Below are 25,268 nucleotides of genomic sequence, written 5' to 3'. Positions count from 1 at the left end.
CCAGAAAGCTCTCCCCTCTGTCCCCCTTAGGGGTGGCCTTGGGTGGGCATGACCAGCATAAAACAGGAGGGGGGCCCAAAAAATAATTCGCAAGAGAAATAGCAAACACTTTGACTTGATTTTAATATTAAAGTATACATCTTAATGCATTATTTATTGTAGATAAAAATGATAAACGTGTACAATGTAGGACTAATAGTGTACCAAAATGAACATTGCTGTCCGTAGATTTACTGTGTTTAACTGTAGACCCATTAGTTAGGTCAAATTAGCTCCCTTTTTTAAAATGGCAAACACTAAAAATTTATCCAAATGTGGCTTTGTAAATTATGCCCCAAATATGAGAATGGTCTTATTTAATGAACCCATTTTTGAATTTTATCTGTAAAATAAAATGAAACAAAATAAAATAAAGGATATAGTTTCTAAAGAAACAAACAGGATAAAGATGATATATTTGTTTGAATGCTGAACTTGAACAAACAAGCTACCCAGCATCTTCTTTCAGGGAATCAGTAGGTACCTTTTATGACGCCAAACTTCTTGTAGTGTTGATATATTTTAAAAAGAAACGTATATTATCCTTTCCTTTGGGGCTTATGACAATTTTACTACAACTAGGAATAAACAAATACGACAAGATTTAGGAAAAGTTGTACCTTTAGGTGGCGCGCTGTCGTTTAACGGCAGGCCCTTCGTCTCTCCTCATCCATCATGGCGTCGTCCTTCCAAGCTTCAACCCCAGCATCACTGGGCGGGACCGCGGTGGGTCGGACTGCCAGCCTTTGGGCACTTCCGCCGGGCTCGGGTTTCCTTCGACTCGGCATTTAAATTGAGCTGCAGGACATCAGCTGCTGCTACATTCAGCGTCGTACTGTGACAGAAAATAAGCCGTAGTGCTAGCTTGAAAGGCTACTCGTTATATTTGACACGAAAGCGGCAGGACTAATTGTTAGTCCGGAGAAGCTCTGCGGTGTTTTGTGGGCAGAGGAGCGGGAGCGGTTGAACAATAACGGCGGTTGCTCTTTGACAGCAGCACGGTCCATCATATTTGGGATTTCTATGCTAGCTGCTGGACGAAATTGAATAGCGGTAACGTGATGTTTTGCATGAGCAGCATGATTTAGGCTTTTTGGACAGTGTCTGTTTGCTAAAATAGATCTGTAAACAAAAACAAAGTAATTGAATGTGGTGTTTTTGGCCCAGGAGTTGAGGTGGCCTGGACCTTGGAGGACCGTTAGACTCCCTATATTTGCAGGGTAAATTTTAAATTCAGTTAGTGATATCAAGCTATGTTTAATATTTTTTCCTCAACTTTAGACACAATTAAAAACATTATATTTTGAAACAGTGTTAACTTGGGGCAGGATATAACACTAGGAGAAACGTCAATATTATCAGTAACAACAGTCAATATCCATTCAGTGTTTATTTAAAATATATATATATATATATAACCTGTGTGAAACACATTTTTTTAATCAATTTTTTTTTAGAAATTTAGTTTGACATTATTTTGTCAGCTTTACTTCCCAAACAACTTCTGGAAAAGTTTGAACACAAAGCTCTTTATGCGTCATATGAGAGGAAATATCCCCCTCTGCTTGACTTAAAAACAAGTTTACAACCCCTCCAGGACATAACAAACAAAAGCATCTTTTGCCAGTTCTGCCGTTTGGTAGCTCCATTAGTCCAAACAAGACCCCAGCAAAAATGTTCAGCTGGCTTGGGACTGATGACAGGAGGAAGAAGGAGCCAGAAGTCTTTCAGACTGTCAGCGATGGACTGAAGAAGCTGTACAAAACCAAACTCCTGCCACTGGAGGAGAGCTACAAGTTCCACGAGTTCCACTCCCCAGCCCTGGAGGATGCAGACTTTGACAACAAACCCATGGTCCTACTGGTGGGACAGTACTCTACTGGCAAGACCAGCTTCATACGGTGAGAAACACAAACATTCTGCTGCATACACATATGTATGAAGAGTTTCATGTGGAAAGGGGGAAATGCACACAAGCACAAGAGGCAGAAGCAAGATAGAGAGGGAGAGGCTGACACACCCCAACTGATTTTACTGTCTCTCTGCACAAAACACAATGAAAGAAAACAAAAAAAAAACATCGGAGAATAAAAAGAACAACTGAGATTTCTCCACAGCAGCAGCCTGAATACTCATAGCCAAACCTCTGCAAGCCTTATTGAATCTATAAAAGAGTTTATGTGACTACCAACATAACACATTCACATGCAAAACTTCAAAGAGCTCTGCCTGGCACTAAAGCACTCCCTGATGAAGTGTATATCCATATGTGTTGATATACACAGTTAAAGCGGCATATGTATATCACTTTAGGGTGTGTTTGTGGCACACAGTAAATAAAAGCTCTTTGCTTTTATATTGTGAAGATCAGACTGCTCATTTAAATACTCTACAGTACCAAAGGAAGAATTATCCCTGTGTTATTTTGAAAAATGGTGCAATAACCTACTTGAAAATTGTCAAAAAGATGTAGTTTTTCTGTTCAGCTCACATTCCTGCCTTCCATGATTCCTCTACCCTTAAGTAAAAAATGAAAGTTTTTTGAGCTTATGACCTGAAGTATCTCTGCTTTTTGTATGTGACAGCAGGACATATTAGCAGCTGGGCGTTGTGCCTCCTTTGGAGGCTGCTACTAACATCTTCCCCTTCACACAAACACAAGCACACTTGCAGAGCATAATTAGTGGGGTTAGCCCTTGAAAGCCTGAGAGAGGATGCTGTTAGCGACTTCCTGTTGTCAGACAGGGCCGTGTAACCCTGCTCTCCACTTTTCCTCAGATTCTCACTGATTCCCCTTCCTCTTTTCTCTTTCTTTAATGACAACACCCACGAGTCAGCAGTCTGACCCTCCACAGCACCAGCATTGTAGCAGTAAGATGTAGAATGCACAAACTGCTGAGTAACCTGGGGTCTGCACTGCACTCCTGGCAGTTTTTATTTCATATCAGTGTTTAGCACTCAGTGCAGCAGCCCCCCTCCAAAGAAAAAAATAATCCAAAGACAAGTGAATGATTATTGTCCTTTCATCATTTTGCACTGGATGTAAAAAAAGTCCAACAATCTAAATAATGTCTGTGGCAGCTCAGACAAGGAGAAAATGGGTGGTGAATAAATTTACTCTCTCCTCTGTGGAAGTTATTAAGAGGTCAGTTATCTTAGCCTGTCTTTATTTCAGGGCTGAGATTTATTGATTTCCCACTTTGGTCTCATATTTAACCTTCTGACTGCATGGACCCACTGCACAGGAGTAGCTTGCACAAATTTGTGTCCTTTCAGCTAGGGTTGTTCCGATTCTGATGCCAGTATCGGAAATACGTCAGATAATGCTTAAAATGCATTGGTGTCGGCGAGTACACGAGTTTATGCACCGATCCAATACCGTTTAGTTATTTTTGCTTGGTTTAGCCGTGCTAAATGTTAGCGCCATAGACTGGAAATCAAAAAAGTTAAACAACTTTTGAACCATAAATCCTTGCCTCTTACTTGTTTTCGTCTTGAAGCTAGCTGTTGTTCCTTCCCGTTAAAACTTTTGATGCCTTTGAATCCCAGGGTCAGCATTTTCAGCGAGCCTGGAACTTGTGTAACTTTTTGGGACTTTAATGATTAAATCCACACCAGTAAACCTGATATTGAATGTCTTTTTATCGATTTTAATGGAATTACGATCATTTATTACCGCTAGCTCGAATGCTAACTGCCATACTGTTTTCCCTTTGTGAGGGTCTGTCAGCCAATTGCAGGCTGTTCTGTAATCACGTCATGCTGCCCAAATTGAGCATAATGGAGAGAGAGAGAGAGAGCCTGTGATGCAGCCCCCGTATTATTATTATTTTAATATTTAGCAGGAAAACTCAATAATCAGCAGGAAAACAACTTTAGGGTCACAGAGATGCTGTTATGATTCTATTTGGTGAGTCAAATATAGATCTAAAATAATTTGCTAGGCCGCACAGTCAGTCCAGAGAGATCACACAGTGGTATTGGATCAGTACTCGGTATCGGCCGATACCCAACACCTTGGTATCGGATTTGTATCGGGACGGAAAAATGGTATTGGAACATCCCTGCTTCCAGCCTTGCAGGTCCTCTGTTGGAGTGAACTGAGGAGTCTTTTCAATCCAGACGGCTTCCAACGAGGGTGTTTGTTCAAGAATATATATCGTCATATTTTTGAGAAGACTATGACATAATGAGAGTGAAAAACTGTTAAAAATGTCACACTGCGCTGTTTAGTTCATGCCACCTTGTATCCTATTGGCTGCTTTAAACAGATTATCCCCTGTGTTTGGGTTTTTCTTTAATGCAACAGTACTGGTGTGGTAAGAGATGTTGTGTAGCAATTCAGCAACCTAACCTAACCTAAAATGTGATCTAGTGTTAATTCTTAATATTGTTTGTTTTAACATATTATTATTTGTCTCTTGAATATGTATTATTTATTATGACAGGGGCTGCTGACAGCTGGGCCAGGCCACCTTTGTGAAAGAGATCTCGATCTCAATGGGTCTTTATCTGGTTAGATAAAGGTTAAATAAAATAAATAACCCTTTATTTAATTGGGACAAGAATGACTAGAAATTATGCACTGTTTTCTTGGTATTTCCATCAGGATACAGTTTTGTTGGGATGTCAAACATGATGTAATGTCAAGAATTCGTTGCTGTTTGTGTACCTTTTTGAAACTGTAAATTACTTCCCCAGGTAATCCTTTGTCAACATTTGTTGATACAGAGCATGTGCTAGAGTCAGCATATAGTAGCCTTAGATGAATTTGAAGGTGCAGTGTGTAAGACTGAGAATATTACAACATCTAATGGCCAGATTTTAGATAGTAATGCTCACTTGTCTGATGGTAATTGTGACAACCAGTGGAATTTAAAAAAAAACAAAAAGCAAAAAACGCGTATTTGTTTTTTGGTCCCTTCTGTGGTGCTGTAGAAACATGCAAGATACAAAAATCTAACATGGCGTATTCCATAGAGGGGACCCTTCCTGTGTCTTTTACTCAAGCATAGGGAGGGTCTCCTCCATGGAATGTGCCATCTTGGATTTCATTCCAGGTTCATTTTGAAATGAACAATCTTATAAACTTACGGGATTAAACACCAATTTAGATAGGCCTTCTTATAAATATGATGTTAAATGTGTACAAATTCTGTTCCCCTAAATGCTCCTTGGCTTAATTTTAGGGCATGACTGATATGGATTTTTTTAGGGGGGGGGCCGATGTAAAAAATGATATTAGGGAGTAAAAAATTCAGATAAACAATTTATCAGCCGATTACATTTTTAGATATTTGATTTATTTATTTAAGTAGAAATCAATAAATTCGTTACTCTTGTTACTCTAATTCGCTCTGGTCTTATCTGGCAGCATGCGGCTGCCTGAGCGTAATAATGCTGTGATAAATATTGCACCCTTACGTTCATTCTGTCCTTAAGTTTTTTAGCTAGCTAACGTTAAGCTAGGTAATCCTAACTTTAGTTTGCTAGTATAAACAGATTAGCATGAAACAGGAAACTTACAGAGTTACTGTTTATTTCACAGACAGACTTATTTCACAGTTATAAACTTACCATTGAGGCAAACCATTCTCTTCAACAGATCTGATGTTCAGCCAAGCTGCTCTGGGCTCTAGTCCACTCTGCTGTAAGGAGGTAAATACCGAGCGAGTGAAACGAAACGAGTGAAAGTGTCCTCTACTGGATAAATAATGGAACACAGACTTCCTGTCAAAGTAAAACCAAGTCATAGTCCCTGAGCTTTTCTAATGAAAATACAAGTGTTAACATTGGCATCTATTGGCCAACCATTGGCCAACCATTGTTTGTTTTCAATAGGCTATAATCAACCCATGAAGCCGTTTGGCTGATTAATCAGTTATGCCCTACTAAATATTACACGCTGCATATTTAAAGTGTTTTAAAGCAACAGCATGTAAACAAAAAGTAGTAATTTCGCCCCTTTGGCAACTGGCAATTTTTGAAATTAAATTACTGCATGTTTGAAAAATTCACCCTAAATGAGCAAAACAAACATTGAATATAAAGAGAGGTTAGTATATGGAAGATGGAATAATGCTAAGAATATATCTATGCAATTTGCCGATGATGTGGTGAAATATACTGCAATGTTTACATTTTCTGAACCTGAAAATTGTGTTGCTTAAGAAATTTTGTACTGGTTTGATGCTCTCTTCGGTCTGGTGGCTTGCCTGATGTATGAAGGCCATAGTCCTTGATGTGGGTGGAACTCAGTTCCTTACCCACGTCCTTCCTCAGCCTCGCCTCCTTATTTTGTAATCTGTTCCCTGGATTTTCCTCTAATGCTGTGACACCAAAGTGGAGGCCCGGGGAGATGATGGTATTGGGGTGCTTAGTAAGGCTGAATGATAACAATGTGTGTTATTTTATGCTGCTAGCAAATCGCAGGAAATTTTGTGAGACAACTTCCAGCAAAATTTTGGGCTAATAATGAATCTATAGCAGACATCATAACCACAAAAAAAAAAAAAAAAAAAAAAAAAAATTAGGAAACATGGGTATTAAAGAGAGAGCCACAACCCATCCTTCAACTGAATCCCATCAACGCTAGATAGGTTTACATTTTTTGTGTTGATGTGCATCATTTATCAAAGGTTGAACCAGCAGAAAAGTTTGAGATTCACTGTTTTAATTAATGCATTAAAAGCCCAAAAATCTAAACAAAGACTGGTGTCTTTCACTCTCACTTCAAGAACTTATTGAAGCAAAATAATTGCATCATAACTGTGTGTGCCTTTTTAACAGAATTTGTAATATTCAGCATATTCAACTCGACTGAATGCAGATATGTGTACACATACCCAACAACTTGGTTATTCAAAGAGCTTAGTGCAACATTAGGACAGATTGATACATGGCATCAGTGTTACGTCACAATATTTCCACACAAACAACTGTGATGTTTATGAAATAAAACATACAATCTATGGCTGCTGCACACCCTCCCAGTAGACCCACACACAGACAGACGGTTCACAGACACGTGCAAAGAGACGGCTCTACCAGGCACTGTTGGCTCCCTTGACAAGGTGTGTGTGTGTTCTGTGAAAAAAGTGTGGAAGTGAGCCAGTCTTACATCTGGTACAAGTTAAAATGCACACACATCCCAACGTCTCATCCTTGAGATTTATGGTCCTTTTACTTAAAAGTGTTTCTTCTAAATCTCTTTTTTATGGCTTGAGCTCATGTTGTCAGAGAAGTGAAACCTAACAGAAACACACACATTCATCTGTAGCACTGATTTAACATAATGTTTCAACTATTCATACCTCAAACTTATTAGAGTTATAAGTCAGCTGTGATGTTGAGTGACAGAGATGAGGTCAACAGTTTGCATCAGTTTTTAAGTTGAACTTAATATCTATTTGAAGTGAAAAATATGAACTTGTTCGACTTTCTTGTAAATTTATTGCAGGTCTGGTGTAAAAATATGCCAAGTCAAAACCAAACATGCATCAAGTGAAGTGTTTGGTCGTCTGTGTCTTTAACCTTCTTCACCTCAGTCAGCTGTTTTTCATCATTAGTAAACAAAACAGGAGTCCGGTGTGATTGTAAATTAGGCCATTCCTCTTGTCAGCACTGGGAGAGCCAAACCAAATTCTTCTTTATTGTTGTCTGCTTTGGAACAGGAACAAAAAAATCTTTACTGGCGAAAACTATCATTATTTTTATGTGATTTTTCTACTTACTGATTCCATTACCTGGATTCAGATATTTTAGAAACTTTTTGAAACCAAAATGCAACTGATTACTAAAAATATACTCATCTACTGTTGTTTGACATTGTCAGTTGATAGTTTACCTGTGACCAGCTGTGGGTCTTATTGGTTGTGTTAACACTAGTGCATTGACTTGCACTGTCGCCATAACCCAATAGGGTTGGGTAATGTAATAACAGTTTTCAGTTTCTTTTGAAGGGGGCTGGGTATCACAGTGAAGTATCAGTACCCGTTTTGTAATTCAGTCGAGTAATATCAGATGTGCTGGTATCGGTACTATGTCGGTACTGGATTTCGACACTCTTCCCTATAACCGAATATCAAATGCTGCATTTTGTGTTGTATTTGATGCAATTACCAATAATTATGGTGATACTTCACCACAAATAAGTCCAAAGTGGACAGCTGTGACAAACGTTATTCCTAGGAACACTGATTCAGTCTATCTTCTTCTGTACTTTGAGCATTCATATCACTTTGCATGTTTGTGAAAGTTGTTAGAACATTCTGTACCTGATATAAAGATGCATAATACTGGATTTCTGCTGATCAAGAACACATTTATTTTGGCTGATACTAATCCCGATATGCAGTGCCTACAAAAAGTAAAAACCCCCTTGAATGTTTTACTCTTTTTCTTGATTTTATAAATCATTCATGGTCAGTATAATTTGGCTGTATTTATTTATTTATCTATTTCACAAAAAACCTCTGTCAAAGATATGTGAGGTAAAAAAAAACGACTGCACAAATATTCACCCCTTTCAATTCTGTATGTAGCAAATGGAGTGTTCTTTTGTCTTCATGGTGTGATGGTACTGATTAACCAGTGACTAGACCTTCCAGACACAGGTGTCTTTATACTAGAATCACTTGAGACACATTCACTGTACTTATGTGATCCACATTCACTAACTGTGAAACTACTAGCCCCAGCTGGCTGGACCTGTCCTAAATTAGGTCAGTCACTTTAAAGGTGGTGAATTTTTATGCAGTCACAAATTTTTAACTTGGTAGGAATCTGTTTTCACTTATTGACCACGATTGATATCAAATAAACAAAACATCCAAGGGGGTGAATCCTTTTTATAGGCACTGTATAACTGTAATGTAGGTCTGTTGTAAACTTTACAAATGTAATTGTTCTTATGGCTGTTGTTAAAGGCCAATCTAGGCTGAGATTAACCAGCAGTTGTTAATATTGGCAAAAACTGTACTTCTTTCAATACTGATAACAACTTTTTGATCTACTAACTGTGATACTGATATCATGCCGATAATACTGTGCACCCCTACTTTTTTGTACCACGAATGTTTAAAAAGTCTGTTACTTTAAAGGCTGATAGTAATGAATCATCTGAAATTGCAGGCAGAAATATTGGCAGTATTTTTGCGTGTTTTTTGTGCTATTAAGACAGTGTGCAGGTGTTTTCCTATAAATTTTGATAACTGAATACAAGAAATCCTCCAATTTTGGGCACCTAAGACTTCAATTGTTTGCTGTGATGTTAAAGCATTTGTCAATATTGTTTATTTTATCATGTTGAAATTTAGAATTCTGATACTGTCAACTGTAGTAATACAGCACCACTCATAAACAGAGCAGTTCAAAGAGCTTTATAGAGTTAAAAACGGAACACTTTTAAAATAAGAATAATAGAAGAACTAACAGGACATTCAATTGAAATAATAAAATATAGGATAAGAATGAATTAAAACAGCATTCAGCAAACAAGACAGTTTACAAAAATGAATGTTAAATGAATAAAGAGTTTATTTGAAAGAAGCAAACATAATATTGAACTCATGGTATTGCAGCTGTAAATTCAAATATGTAACCAATGTACCAATGCAGCCAGTAGTAACCATGTTTGTCAGATGGAATACGTCTGTATCTCTTATCAAAAACAGATATTTGTTCATTCTGCTCTGCTTTTGGCATCTTTGCCTCAGTAAACCACAGAATTCTCATCCTAAAGTTCAGACTTTAATCCTGAGTTTGGAGCATTGGCTTCTTTTATGCTGATGATGTAAAGTAATTCCCCTCACCGTTGTTCCAGGAGCCTCTAATTGAAGGCAGAACTGTTTTGTATTGGTATTTGAAGTAGTCTGACCATTTGGAATAATTTCCTTGCAGCATTATTGAAAGAAAAGTCCCCTTCAGCAGTTGTTTCTAAGTAGAGGCTGAAGATACAGCACACATTTGCCCAGCTCCCTGGTTCAGTTCACCATCAGGATGCTGCCATTTCTCATGAAAATATATCATCATATATCATCATAATTAAACTTAAACTACACAGTCATGAAAGTTTTTTTATGAAGTTATATTAATCTCGAGTGATGTACCCTTTCTCACTACTCACTGTCTTTTACAGTATTGTTTATTATCTCACATTGCATATTCAGAAAGGATAATTCCTGTCATGCAGGCTTTGATCTAAGGTTCATTGATCGTAACACCTCGTCTTCTAGTTTAGTTTCTTTAATGCTCTGTCATATATTCCCTTCTACAGCTACCTGTTGGAACAGGATTTTCCTGGAATGCGGATCGGCCCTGAACCCACCACGGATTCTTTCATTGCGGTGATGCACGGCGACACAGAAGGTGTCATCCCTGGCAATGCATTAGTTGTTGACCCAAAGAAGCCCTTCAGAAAGCTGAACGCGTTTGGAAATGCATTCCTCAACAGGTACAAGCACATTCACCAACACAGGCAGATAAAATGAAATGATGGCAGATGCTGCCAGATATCTTTTTGGGTGTGTACATGCTGGAAATACAAAGTGATGTAAGAGGTGAAGTATGTTAACGTGGAGGGGAACACTGAGAAAGAACGTGGAGAAGAAAGAGGGAGTGAGAGTACTAGTGAGAATCCACACCAGAGCTCGACATTCCTGGTTGATTGAATTTCCCTCTGCTCACTGGTCAGGCTTTTTCTCTTTTTAAATGGCCGGCCGTGTGACAGAGAGAGAAAGATGTACAGAGAGACAGGCAGTCATCTCTGCAGAGTCATCCTTCTGGAATAGAGAAAAAATGTCTGAAAAAGTCTTTCCTCTAGCTTTTCTGTGGTGAAAAAAGACAGAAGAGACACTCTCTGTCTCCTGGGGGGATTATGGGGGTTCACAGTGAGGACGACCGCTAACCTGTTCATATTGATACAGCTGCAGATGGAGAGAAAGATCAGCCAGAGACAGAGAAGGAGAAAGAGGAAAAGGCCTTATGTGGGAGGATGTTTGTTGTGAAAAGGTTTACACTTCTGTCTGCTTTCTTTTTAACTCTCTTCTCTGTGTGTATTTCTTTTTGTGTGTTTTAGGTTTGTGTGTGCCCAGCTGCCTAACCCGGTGCTGGAGAGCATCAGCGTGATTGACACACCAGGGATCCTGTCAGGGGAGAAACAGAGAATAAGTCGAGGTAAGATGCACACTGGTGACACTCACGCTTTCATCTCCCTCTGTTTATGTGGACGAGTGCGTTTGTGTTTGTGTGTCTGTGTTTGTTCTCTGGACTCATTCAGCTGCAGCCACCTCATCCCACTGAACGAGCATGTCAGCACTTCCTTTGGTTGTAAGAGTGTGTGTATGTGTGTGTGAGTTTATTTTAGGTTTTAGCCATCAGGAGGATTATGGCTCATTCATTTCAAAGAACAGGAAGCAGCCACAAAAAGAGCTTTGAATGTGCTCTGTCTCTCAGGATCACACACATACTCTCTCAAACACACTGGACAGTTTAGCCACTGTGCAGTCCAGCATTGATTTTTAAACATGAATCACACTGTCTACTAGATTGTCTTAAGCCTGGCACACAATACAAGATAACCATGCCAACTTTTGGCCTGATTGCCTCCCAACCAAAGTCAGCTGAGGCCTCTTCATCAGATGGAGCTAAAGATTACTTTACCATATTATTCTGTGGTGTGTGGTTTGTGTCTTTCTCCAATCAGTGGCGCTCCTGCATGTAATAATAAATATTAAACATGGTCAGTATTTATGATCAGATATCTATTGTGTGGGCTGAACACTGTGAACAGCCAATCAGGCACAAGCAAAACTGTTATGTGATATGGAGCAATAGCCAATCAGGGTGCAAACTGGCCAAAGAAGCAAACGATGGTGAACGTGAGTTTTAAAGTTGAGATGGATGTCAGGAGTCATCCTGAGGTAAATTAAATTGATTGGACATGACTTGGAAAGGCACACACCTTATCTATAGAAGGCCTCACATTAAGAATGTGTATGAGAGCAAAAACTAAGCCATGAGGTCAAAGGATCCTGCTTCTGAGCTCTGAGACAGGATTGTTGCAAGCCACAGATCTGGGAAGGTTACAAAAAAATTCTGCTGCACTGAAGGTTCCCAAGTGTACAGTGGCCTCCGTAATTCTCACATGGAAGAAATGTGACACAACCAGAACTCCTTAAAGAGCAGGTCATCTGACCAGACTGAGCACATGGATGTGAAAGGCCTTAGTAAGAGAGGTGACCAAGATTGTCACTCTGACTGAGCTTCAGAGATCTTGTCGGGGGATGGGACAAAGTTCCAGCAGGACAACCATCATAGCAGCCGTCCACTGGTCTGGGCTTATGGCAGAGGGGTTACACAGAAGCCTCTCATCAGTGGAAAACACGGAAGCCCACTTGGCTTTCATATGGAGTGTTTTGCAAACTCCAAGCAGGCTTTCCATTGTTATGAAAGGCTTATGATGACAACATATTTGGGGTGGAAATGGGACAGTACTGACGTATAAGGTCTTAGTCACAAACACTGGCACTGATAGTCACACAGAGTGGAAACCTTCCTTTCTGTTAAGACACTGGCATTACTATTATTGACTAAATCAGTTCAGGCTATCAGCATCTGTGTGGAGATGGTCTGAAGCTGTTTCCCACTTTGAGAATGAGAGTGTAGTCCTTTCCTTAAAGTTGTCCTCTCTGAAATGAAGGAAATTTGGTTTGAAATGCTGAAACCCATATAAAACTTGAAAATTCTCCCCTCCCTTCCTGGATTATTGTCTTTACGCGATCAAGCAATCCTCAGCTTCACTCAGAGTGGAGGTGCAGATAGCTTCTCTCTACACTATGACCCAAAACAAGAGCAAAATGTTGAGTGGAACAGATATTGGGAGTGTAAAATGAACTATTTTTTTTTACTGTAGCACCCATAGTGTATTCTTGAGTGAGCCTTCAATTCCTCTTATGATGTTGTTGACTGACAAGAGGCTGCAATCTCTCTTAGATTAATTCCTTTAAAAGCATTAATGCTGTAACTCCATCACCTTATGCAGCAACTGAGTTTTTTTGTTGGCCCTCTTTTAAATGCACCATCTTGATTTTATGTCAGTTGATCATCCTGAGCTGGCATCTGCAATGCAAAGGAAAGGTTGGAAACAAATATCATGTTGCAGCATGTTTTTCTGTAAATTAAGTAAAATTGATAAAGGTAGACATCTAAATTGGTGAGAGAGCACTGAAATTTGGACTCATACGTGTCTAGGCTGATAAAAAAAATGAGAAAATTTAATTCTGTTCTTAATTTCTCACATTTTTGAAAACTCCCAGCATCCCCTGGGACTGTAAGACATTAATCATAGATAACTGAAGCATTTAAATAAAATTGTAATCTTATAAGACAGTCAAACAGACTTGTTGATTTTATAAATCAATGACTTCTCATTTATTATCCTAAAAGCTATCTGTATCTGTCTCACTAGCATGTTGGTTTTGGCTGATTCATCGGATCCTACCCTTTGTTATCACATTAGTTAAGGAGAATTGTTTGCAACCATAATGAAAGAATAATCAAACTGTTGTTGTTCTTAGTCACTGTTCTTCTCAACATTTAAAAGAAGTAAACCACCAGCAGAAAGATCACAGCAGAGAACACAATGACCAAAGTGTGAAGCTTAGTTGTGAAAGGCTCACAAGAATTTCTCACACCTTTCTTACACTCTGATATGTGTCCGGCAAGGCTGGCATTCCCAAAGCTGAATGCTGGCATCGCCATACCAACCGCTAACAGAAACAAAAGAGCAGGAAGAATTAAAGCATGCAAATATTTAGTCTTTCCCACATTCACTCACTCTGATCTCTCCATCCATCTTTGAGTTCACTTTCTCGTTTCCTCCATTGTTTACCACACTGTCTTCTTTTGTTTGTTCTGTACTAAAACAACCAGTTTTAAGTTATATTTACACTGTTTCATGTTTTCTTATGCAGATTATGACTGAAAGGATGTCTCTTTTAAAAGTGCTGAGCTTGACCGCTAATAGAGCTTTTATAATACAATTAACAGAGTCATGCTTATTAAAGACAAGGTCCGGATTGTTCATCATAATTGAATGAGTGCCAAATGGTGAAGTTGTGTTATTTTGTTGTGATTTTCAAAGTACTTTCTCATTATTCTTTAACATGATAAAGTAGATAAACATACTTTTAAAGTAAAAACAGCCAAATTAAAACAAGGAGCATATTGTAGTCATTGAGTTCAGCACATTACTTCATAGCAGGGTTGGGTCTGGATTAATCTTTGTCATGCGAACATTGATTTCTGCAGCTTTTCTTTTGAGAAACAACAGAAAGTCAGTGCTTTATCAGCACAAACACAGTCTCACATTTTGTTAACAAATGGGGGTAATTTCATGAAAACAGTCCAACATCATCATGTTCTACTTTGTGTTTGTTTAGTCAAAGTCTCTGAAAGTGTTGTCAAACCAAATACACAGCACAGAGAGGTGTGACCCGGTTATTGTCTGCTGGACATAATAAATAGGGCCAGCATTAACATCCACTGAGTCAGCACAGCTGTGTTGTATCTGGGAACTGAGTTTGTGTGTGTGTGTGTGTGTGGTGGAGCATTTGTTTGTGTGTTTCATTTTCCATCAAATTTCATCCATGTGTTTTTATTTTATGTTAATGTTTTCAGTTGTCCTAATGATTTTTTTTATGTTTTGTGTGTCGTTTTGCTACCCATGTACATTGATTTCCCACTGTTTGTCTATATTTGTATGTTTGTGTGTGTCCAGATGAGGAGTTGTCAGGCTTTAGCTGCCTACATAGATGTCTTTTTGGAGGTATTGGTTTTGAAAACCTGGATATTGGCTAGCTGCAAAAAAAATCTATTTAAAGTGATACTTTGAAGATTTAATGGGCAGCTAAATGTTCTTCACCTGACTCTTTCAAAAGGTCTGGGGAAAAATAGAGCACTTTAAAGGCTGGGCAGTTTAATTGTTCAGCCAGTCACAAGGACAAATATCTACTTTTTCTTTTTATAGTTTGTTGGTCTGTCTAACATCAGAAAAAAAGACATTTCAGTATTTTCTTTCCCAGTATTATAAGGTTATTTTTCATGACCCTTATCTAAAAATCATGCTTCTTATGATTTGTTTTACTTCACCAAAAGAGTTATTTTGCAGTTGTTGTATCAAAATTTTTTTATTTGGATAAGAAATGTGATATGTCTTATCTGTAGCCATGTGACTAATGGATGATAAAATAGTAAGCATGGAAAGAAATGAAAGCAAATATATTTAGGAAATTTGTGCTCCCATAGTTGGTAGTTTCTGAATTTGCAGCATGGACTTGAAGCACTTGCGGCACTTAATGATGTTGTTTCTTCTTGTCTAGATCTTTGCTTGTGTTGTACTTACTCTTGTATGTCCATCACTTTAGACTAAAGCATCTGCTGAATGACATTGTAACATTGTCATTTTAGGCAGGCTTGGATGTTCACATCATTCAGTATGCTGCTGTCAAAGACAAAACTAGGTAGATTTTATACCTGATTTTATTTTGTCTTTGTTAGTTTTTTAAGCACAGACTTAAGTTCCAGTTGGTGTAAAATTATCAAAACATTGCAGGTTCTTGGTTGGTATAGTGACTCTCTCTTGTAACAGTCATTGTTTTTCCCAAGCCAAGTGAAAAATGCATCATGTGAAGAACAATCCTATTAAATTCAAAATATCAAGGTATCTGTCTATCTCTTAATGCTTTATAACTACGCTTAAAACAGCTCTGTACCTTCTGTCTCCTCTCAGATGGTCTCATACAGGACAGGAAGACACGGCTACGTTTATTCAATCATGTGTTTACATACTTATTTCTACCATTGCTCACCTCTCAGTTGGAAAACATTGAACATAAATGACAGGACTATGAGACTTTGAAGTGTGGATGTTTAGTGTAACATCTGCAGATTCAGCAGCAATGCTAGCAGTGTATTCAAAGGGGGATTTTTATCATAGCTGTGTAGTGAGTAACATATGTAAATACCGTGGACTAGCTAAAACAGTTAAAACTGCCTTTAAGAAAATTCATTTCACACTCATATTAACATGAAGCTTCTACTTTACCTCCTAACACTTAACAAAAGATGTAGCATAATCTATCAGACTCGCTGCTGACTCTGCATCTCTAATGTGTCCCTCTGTGTTGGTTTGAAATTTTAGCTCACTAATCTGTTTGTTCTTTGTTCCCCTCTCATAGACTGTGGAGGTAAGAAAGGGTTTTGTCCTTGAGTGGGAGAGAAAGTCAAAGGAGAAATGATGTACTCCTGCTGACAGCCTTAATCACTGATTCATTTATTCAGGCATTATGGAGGAATTTGAGGAGGCATTTACGCGTTTGTGCACTTACAGCTTTTTTCATTTATTATAAAGGCTGTGATGCAGCTAATTTATGATGCTTAATTGTCAAAAAAGCAAAATAAGATGAAGAAATATCAATGTTGTTGCTTTCCTCTCTCATTATTCACTTTTATAAATCCACTTAGTTGAACTCTGGCAGGACCGCCTCCATTTGTAAACACACATTCTTTTCTCTCAGCATGTTGTAATATGGGCGTCCTTCACAATGCCTCCTCCGTGACCTTAAGCCAGTGTAAGGGATTTCTCTTGGGAATATTGCAACAGTACAGCTGAAGTTCATGGCTCAGGTCATGGATTAAACATAGAACTGATCATCTATCAACACAGAGACTTATTTCATGCTACATACTGTGGACAGGCTTTTCCTCTGCTTTATGTTCACGAGCAAAAAAAACAGCACTCAGTGCTATATCATACACTGGGATGGGAGCAAAGAAACAAGACATAAAAGTTCACTGATTTAAATCTCATTTTAATGTATTTTCTTTTGCTGTTCATCTGAAATCGTACTTTATTCTTAAAATCAGCAACTTTTCTTCCCTCTTCCTCAGGCTATGACTTTGCGGCTGTCTTGGAGTGGTTTGCAGAGCGAGTGGACAGGATCATATTGCTGTTTGATGCCCACAAATTGGACATCTCTGATGAGTTTTCAGAGGTGATAAAGGCCCTGAAGAACCACGAGGACAAGATCAGGTACTGTATATGTAACAGATATCAAATGCAAGAAAACAGATGTTAAATTTGTTTAGTACAACACCACAATAGGATGGTTTTGCTATCAAAAGATTAAAACGTGGTCTGTATATTTTTCCAGGGTTGTGCTGAACAAAGCTGACCAGATAGAGACCCAGCAGCTGATGAGAGTTTATGGAGCCCTGATGTGGTCCCTGGGGAAAATAGTCAACACCCCTGAGGTAAAGTGAGAAAGTCATGTATGAAAAATAAACAGTAGACCTTGGAAGTGTTGGGTGTGTGCAGCCAGAATAGCAAAGCTCCGGCAAGAAGTCAAAGCGGAGTAAAACTAAAGTGGCCTTCTATTCACCAGTTTTTGTGTTAATTTTTAGTTTGCACATGTGCACACATGCTTGGCCTTTTGACACCTAATACTCGTATTACAGTTGTGGATGGAAACAGTTATAATTTTTTTCCTTTGGCTGAGTTTCTAAAATATTATTTAAAAGTTGATATAAATTTGGATGAACTTGAGCGATTGGGGGCAGAGATTTCATGAGACTTTTTCCCCATTTTGGTAAAAATCCTGTCCTACTACCTGTCTTATGACCAAAAAAAGTACGCTATTTGGCTCTTTTAACGCCTTTATTATAGAGGAGGACATTAGATACAGTCTGAAACAGGGATGAGAGAGGGGACACTGATGTATAAAGGAAAGGAACCACAGGTCAGAGTTGCATCTGGCCACTTGTATACATGGGGTGAGACCTGACAGCATATTAGCCTCTGTTATTACCCAAAGCATTGATCACAGTTGAGCTACAGTAATAGCTCAGTTAGGCAAACTAATGCTAATAAAACTACAGAGTTATTGTGGAGTATTTGAAGTAGCCTAGGTATACTGGCTTTAGCGCCAACCCCCATAGGCCCATTTTCAGTACCAATAATTTGCTTTTAGTTTGCAGAAGCATCAACTCAGTGCAGTTAATCAGAAGCTAAGATGGAAAAGTCTGAGATGGATTGCAGTTTTCTCTCAAGCTCAGATGCAAAGAAACAAATCTGTGCACAGCACAAACATGCTTAAACATTTTAAGTTTCTCACTGTGGTTTTGGCTGAGTTTAATGTATGTTTAAAATACTATAAAATACAACTGCAAAGGTGGCATGTACGTAAGTGATCTAGACTGATAAGGCCCCACTTGTAAGCCTGTCATGTAAACAACCATGCAGACATTTGTTGTAGGCCATAAAATGATATTGGTAACAATGCTGAAGTAAATCTGTGCAGGATTTTCACTCTTTGTGAGTGCCAGACTTGTGGGAATTGAGTGACATTTACTAAATGGTACATGCTCAGTATTCTAAGAGGTGAAATGACAGACAGGCTTCAGGTTTTTTTCTTCATCAAATAAGCCTGTAATCATTAACATTAGCCCTAGACAGACCACATGGCGTACAAGTGGATATGCATCACCTCTTTTGACACATTGGGGGTCATATTCAGGCTTTTTTAGGATGATGTTAACAGTTTTTAAAAATTGATAAAACTTAAAATTTAAAATAAAACAAAAAAAAAATCTGAGTTGTGACATTCTTGGATGACAACTCAACCGTCACAGCATGTCAGAAAATAGAGCTTTAAATTAACAAGCATCTTAGCCCTGCTTTGAGTTAAATATCCTGCACTGTGTCTTACTGCCTTACCATAGCTCTACAGTAAGACCACTCTCCCTCTGTGGTAAAATGCATCATCTCATATGCATGTTTGCACTGATTCTGATTCCCTTTGTCACAGAATTTTTTAGTTTTCACTGATGTAAACTGTGTATTTGATAGTACATCACAGATGTTTTAAATGGGATGCCAGTCATTGAATTTCCTCTTTTATCTTGTTTTCCTGCTGATGATTTTCTGCCCGTCTCCTTCTCCAACAGGTGATCCGTGTCTACATTGGGTCCTTCTGGTCCCACCCTCTGCTGATTCCAGACAACAGGAAGCTGTTTGAAGCAGAGGAGCAGGATTTATTCAAGGACATTCAGTCTTTACCGAGGAACGCAGCCCTCCGAAAACTCAACGATCTGATAAAGAGGGCCAGACTAGCTAAGGTACTTCACTGTTATATAACATGTACTGGTTTGTGTTTGTGCCTCCCACCCATCTCCTCATCACTCACTGTCCCTCCTCGCCCCGTCCAGCTGTTAACCTTGACAGAGAAGACTTGTCCCTGTCACTGAGGTTATAGAAGCAGACAAATGTGGCATTTCTCCTCTCAGTGAATTACTTCCTGTTTCCTGAACAGGAAGTTAGGTATGAGAGGCAGCAGTCTGGGCGACAGCCTGCTGTAGTTGGAGGAAGCACACAGATACACACAGGTTTACCAAACTGAGTAATGAGAGCAGTTTTCCTGTCTGACAGCTGATAGGGTGTGAGTGTGTTTTGTGCTGAGCTTCAAGGACTGGAGGTGGATTCAGGGAAACACACACATCCATCACCACAGCAACAAAACAAATACAGGTCTTCTCTTCATTTTGGCCAGCTTACGTTTGTGTTCAATATTGAAAACAAATGTCAACAAAGGTAATAAGAGAGATTTACTGCATGATTCATCCTTTTGAAGGATTATTTAATGTCCCTAGACTTTGGAGTTGCAACAGTCTGCTGCCTGTGACGTTACATTTGAGCAGTTCTTCAGGAGTTCTTTTCCAAAAGAGATTACTGTTATATCACAGAAATGATTGTTATGAACTAGAAAATCATTAAGTCGAACACCCTGCAAGTATGAAATTTTAAATTTATTTAATAGTCTTTTCAAATCAAATTTTGAAATGGACTAAATTTTTTTTTGTTTGTTTTGCTTGAATAGTATCCTGGTTTTGTCTATTTTTTTGTCCAGCTGTATCTTATCCCCAGCGGTCCAACTAAATCCTTCTACTCAAACATCGACTACACAGCTGGGGGTATTCCTGCAACAGTTTTTAATTTTCAACACTATTTCATAGAGGACCATGGAGAAATCTTTTTCTTTTTTAATTTACAATCCTCAAGTTTTTTATCATTATGACAGGCCCAGTTTTTGATACTTTATATTTTGTTAAATGTTGACCTCAAAATAAAAAGGATAGTTTGCATTAAATGATAAAGTCAGCCATTCCCCTGGTCTTTTCAGATAGTGTGCACATGCATGAGGATTCACAGCAAATGATACAAGCATGTGCTGGATGAAATGAAGAAGACAGCAGTAGAACAGCTGCTCTCAGGATTAAAGAAGATTTGAATTGTTTTGGTTTCAGTCAATTTGCAGTTAGATTTGAGAATATCATATCTATAGATGCACACATTTTGTGTCCTGTGTTGACATTTTGATAGTTTGTCCTCTTATGGTGCATTTTTTAAGAAGTTCTGTTGTGCATTTATGCACATCTGGTACTTAAAACAGGTAAGTATGATGGGAGCCCTCTAATTGTCATTACCTGTGTTTACATTTTAAAAAACAGTTCTGAAAAAAAATGTTATTGCAATTTTCTTGGGATTTATCAAGAATTAACAGGAGTTACATTTTCCAAATTAACATAAAGTCAAGCTTTGTCAATTTTGTCCTCAGAGAAAAGGAAAAGAAGACAACTTTAAAAAATTCAGCTTGTTGACTGAAGGTCAGAGTGATCATTTCTGATGCTTTTCAAATAGTGATGGAATCTAAATCTGACTCACAACATTAGTAGATTTTTAGCTCAAATTAAATAGATTAGCTGCTTTTTTATGTTGATACTTGGTTATAGGCATAAATATGGTATTTCGTCCATAGCTGTCATTTTTTGTACTGGCAGCACATTTAACTTTAGTGTCAGAGTGACTCCCGTCAGCTTTAATTGTTGCTAGGTTATGACATTTGACTTCTGCTTTACCCTAAAGTATTCATGTCATATTTAAATAGCTCTGTGCTCTAAATATTTCTTTAATTCAAGGAATTATCACCAAGAAAACATGGAAAAAATGTAGAAGAATCCTGTCCTGGCATTTTGAAACTGTCGGCCTGGAAGCAATACCCTCAAAAAGATGAGTCAGATTGGTTTCAGATTACAGTCACGCCTTCTCTTGATTTTGTTTGGCAAATGAGGGAGAGGCAGCATTGCTCATTGCCACACTGTTAGAAAAAATAACTCAATTGAAATTGCTGCAAGTGCAGCAACTAAAAACAATTGACACGAAGGTATTCACACTGGGCACTGACAAAACACTGGACTACACTGGTTTTGTAATGAAAATGAGCTCTGAGGCTGTGGACACAGACCATCAACCCTTGTTATAATTCTCCTGATTAAAGCCAGTATGACATCAGTACCCATAACATTTTTATGCATCTGTAAACAGACATTAGAATAAGTAAATCTAGTAAATTTGCACATAAGCATCTTTGATTTTCACCTTGCAGGTCCATGCTTACATCATCAGCTCCCTAAAGAAAGAGATGCCCTCTGTGTTTGGGAAGGAGAACAAGAAAAAAGAACTGATCGCCAGCCTTGGAGATATTTACAAACGCATAGAAAGAGAGCATCAGATATCACCTGGAGATTTTCCTAATCTGAAGAAGATGCAGGTAAATGGGAAAGGCAACAAAGAAGAAAATTACTGATAAAGATTTGGTCAATTAGACCAAATTTATGAGCTGTTTTGTTTTATCTGGGTTTTCCTCTTCTAGGATCAACTTCAAGCTCAAGATCTAACCAAATTCCAGCCTCTGAAGCCCAAACTCTTGGAGACAGTGGATGACATGCTTGCTAACGACATTGCCGGCTTAATGGTCCTGGTCCGTCAAGAGGAAACCCAGCGTCCTAACCCGGTCGTGAAGGGTGGTGCATTCGATGGCACTTTGGACGGCCCGTTCGGACACGGGTACGGTGAAGGAGCAGGAGAGGGCATCGACGAAGCAGAGTGGGTAGTTGCACGTGACAAGCCTGCTTATGATGAGATCTTCTACACATTATCTCCTGTCAATGGGAAGGTGACGGGAGCCAACGCCAAGAAGGAGATGGTGAAGTCGAAACTGCCCAACACAGTGCTGGGAAAAATCTGGAAGCTGGCAGATATCGATAAGGATGGGATGCTGGATGATGAGGAGTTTGCATTGGCAAATCACCTGATTAAAGTGAAACTAGAAGGACATGAACTGCCATCAGAACTGCCTGCACACCTGGTGCCTCCTTCCAAGAGGAAAATACCAGAGTAAATCTAAGATCATACTCCCATCTGACCCCAGAGCCTGTAAGTAGACCCCCTCCTCCTAGTGATAACAACCCCCTTTAAAATATGAATCTTCATGTAGCATTACTGCAAAAAACTACACATTACCAATTTCTTCAGCTGTGTTGATGGCATCTCAGCATTTTAACTGGTCTTTCAAGTGGCAAACAAAGAAAAGATTCGGTCACACTCTGGAAATATAATAGTTGTTTTTGCTGCTGTGCTGAAAAGGCTCAAGCAGAGTACAAAAACTGAATCTCAAGCAACATGTCCTCCTCCTTTATTCAGGGTGAGATATGGAGACTAGTTAGGAAGATTGTTAGAGAGAGGATAGAAAAGATGATAGTTAAAAATAATGAAAGAAACACTGGAATATAGAGAAATGTGAGCTGATCTAAACTACTGGGATTAAGTGGAAGAGATGCAACAATGTGAAGACAAAAAGAGAACTATGCTTATTTTGTCATAGACATATACGATGTAAATAAACCAAATCCCAGATAAAATAATAAGAAATACTAATGAATTATTATATGTAGTAAATGCAGCTTGACTGCATTATTCACCAAACTTCTCACTAAACTTTTACCTTGAGGTTCCTGGCACATTTACAGTTGGTTTTCTGAAGTTTGTCTCATGGTGATTTATTATAAACAGCTACAGAAACTGTGCAGCACACACACAAAACAAGGGAATACAGCCATGGTTACTATGGTTGTATGTTTGTAAGCAGAGGAAAGAAAATGGATCGAATTTGCAAATTTTAATAAACAAAATTCGATATCCTTAGACGATGTTAGATGTGATATTTGGATGTTAGTGTTTGTGTGAGTTTCTGTGTAACTGGATCACCTTTAACTGTAGCATTGGGTTAGGCCTTTTGCCATGAAGAAAGAAAATGTTTCTCTAATGGAAAACAAGCAAGACAGCATAGCAGTTTGTTTTTAAATAGGATATAATAACACACTCAACTCACAGTATGATATATGTCATATACTGGGTTTACAACATGCTTTTATCAGGATTTTCTTTCATAGTTAAACTTTAATGAACTTGAATGAAAATAGTTTTTTTATTTCAGTTCTGCTAACAATATTGGAAAATATCCTTGTTGTCATTTTTCGTCTTCGTTGAAGTTGAGTTATATCTAAAAGAAAATCTCCAAGGCCCCGTCTCAGTGTCCACTCTTCCACCAGAGGATTTTCTTTGAAATGCACATTTGTTGAAAGTGTACTTAGGGTGTAAGTTTGCAAGAGACCAAAAATATTACAGAGCCACTTCACTCTCAAATCCCATGATTTTGGTCAGTCCCCCAAAAGACACTAGTTCACCCATTATATCATTTTGCAGTGTTGCCCTTACTTTCAATTTACAGACTTGTTTGATAATGTTACGGCCATTATAACATGCTCATATCCATGGATAGAGGTGATTCTGAGCCTCTCATTTCTAGCCCTGAACTTCAAATTAAATGTAAGCCGTGTTTGGGTGAGCCACAGCTTCACGTCAGATTATGTTTTGATACATACATCAGTGTCAATTATAAGAAATCCCTTCTCAATCCCTTGACGTCACTCGTCTCAGCTTCCCGAAACAACCATTTTGTTTCCCCATAGCTGTTTGAAGCTTCACAGTACTACAGGGATATTGTGTTATAGTCTTAAGCAGACGGAGGTCTGTAGGTTGAGTTCTACTGTCGTACAGTGCCATGCTGCTTAGGCCGAATGCTTATACTGTAAGGGGCTAAAGGGCAAAAGTGTGGATATTGGGACAAGGCCAAAATCTTCATTTGTTTTGTCATTTATAAGCTTCCTTTTCAGCATCTAATGTTGGATAGAGAAGCCAAAAGCAGGTAGTTCCCCTTATTTTTTCATTTAAATTGTACAAATTTGTATTGGTCTTGAAATTGTTTCACAAGGTATCATTGCATCCATAACTCTTAACTCTAAATAACACATACCTGATATGAAATACTATGACTGGTGATATAAAATAAATAGACTGGCTGATGTTTGGACATGAGCATAAAAACATATTTGAATTTGATCTCATTTGTTTGCTGGCACATCCTAACTCTAGTATGTGTGCAAATGATCACATGTATCAGTGTTATTTGTATGAAGTCCACAGTACACAGCCCGCTGAGGCAGAAGTATTCCAGGGGTTATTCACTGAAATGTATTTAATCCAATCTAACCTGGAAGTACAGAGAGTGAACACACAACTTTGTGCTTATTTTGTGATGCTAACAAAAAGCTAATTGACACATTTCTTAAGTGAATGAAATTAAGCTTTTGATTATTTCACTTTTAAATTGTACACATGTAAGAAGTGTAATCCCTCTTCCCGATGTTTTTGATTTACTGTAGCAACATGCCAGTATGTATGTATGATTGTATATGAACTTCATGTTAAGCATTGAGAGCTATAAACAGAAGATGCAACACAGAACTAACTCCATTGGGTTTCTATGTGAAAACCTCTTTTTCTGAGTGAAGCAATGTTTGCCCAGTTTGAGTTACAGAACAGAGAATATTTCCAGTTTTCTTAGCCCCTCCTCGTGTCTCTGTGATGTTACTGTGAATCTACTGTACATAGTAAAAACTGTTTGCATTCCATGAACACCCCACAGAAATCATGTGCATCATCTTTGATGCTTTGCTAGCTCAGATTTCATAGACAAGCTAGTTCAGATTAACAAGATTCTTGGATTCTCTGCAAAACAAAGCCCTTCACATAAAAAAAGTTATCCTCATTCTTCTGACTCAACATGAAGTCCTGTGAACTGGAGAATAAACGCAGACTGCTGTTTCAGTGTCATTTCTGTTCTTAGATGGTTATGCATTGCAGAATCTGTACTTCACTGCTTTACTGTCAACATATTCCACAGTCTAAAAGTGTAATAAAAAAATGTACTCTA

At 38.4% G+C, this 25,268-nt stretch overlaps 1 protein-coding gene across 1 annotated transcript; it reads left to right on the top strand.

Moving 5' to 3' along the window:
- Positions 1–814: 814 nt before the first annotated feature.
- On the top strand, positions 815–25,268 carry ehd3 (EH-domain containing 3). Its single transcript, XM_041804979.1, has 8 exons — positions 815–1,940; positions 10,316–10,492; positions 11,117–11,214; positions 16,990–17,131; positions 17,253–17,352; positions 19,045–19,215; positions 21,540–21,704; positions 21,807–25,268. Exons 1-8 carry the CDS (start codon positions 1,714–1,716, stop codon positions 22,332–22,334), a joined length of 1,608 nt encoding a protein of 535 aa, XP_041660913.1. The 5' UTR covers positions 815–1,713; the 3' UTR covers positions 22,335–25,268.

This window comes from Cheilinus undulatus, linkage group 14, assembly GCF_018320785.1.
Source record: "Cheilinus undulatus linkage group 14, ASM1832078v1, whole genome shotgun sequence".
Taxonomy (NCBI): domain Eukaryota; kingdom Metazoa; phylum Chordata; class Actinopteri; order Labriformes; family Labridae; genus Cheilinus; species Cheilinus undulatus.
The sequence above is the reverse complement of the archived record's forward strand: the minus strand, read 5'-3'. Positions and strand labels throughout refer to the sequence as shown.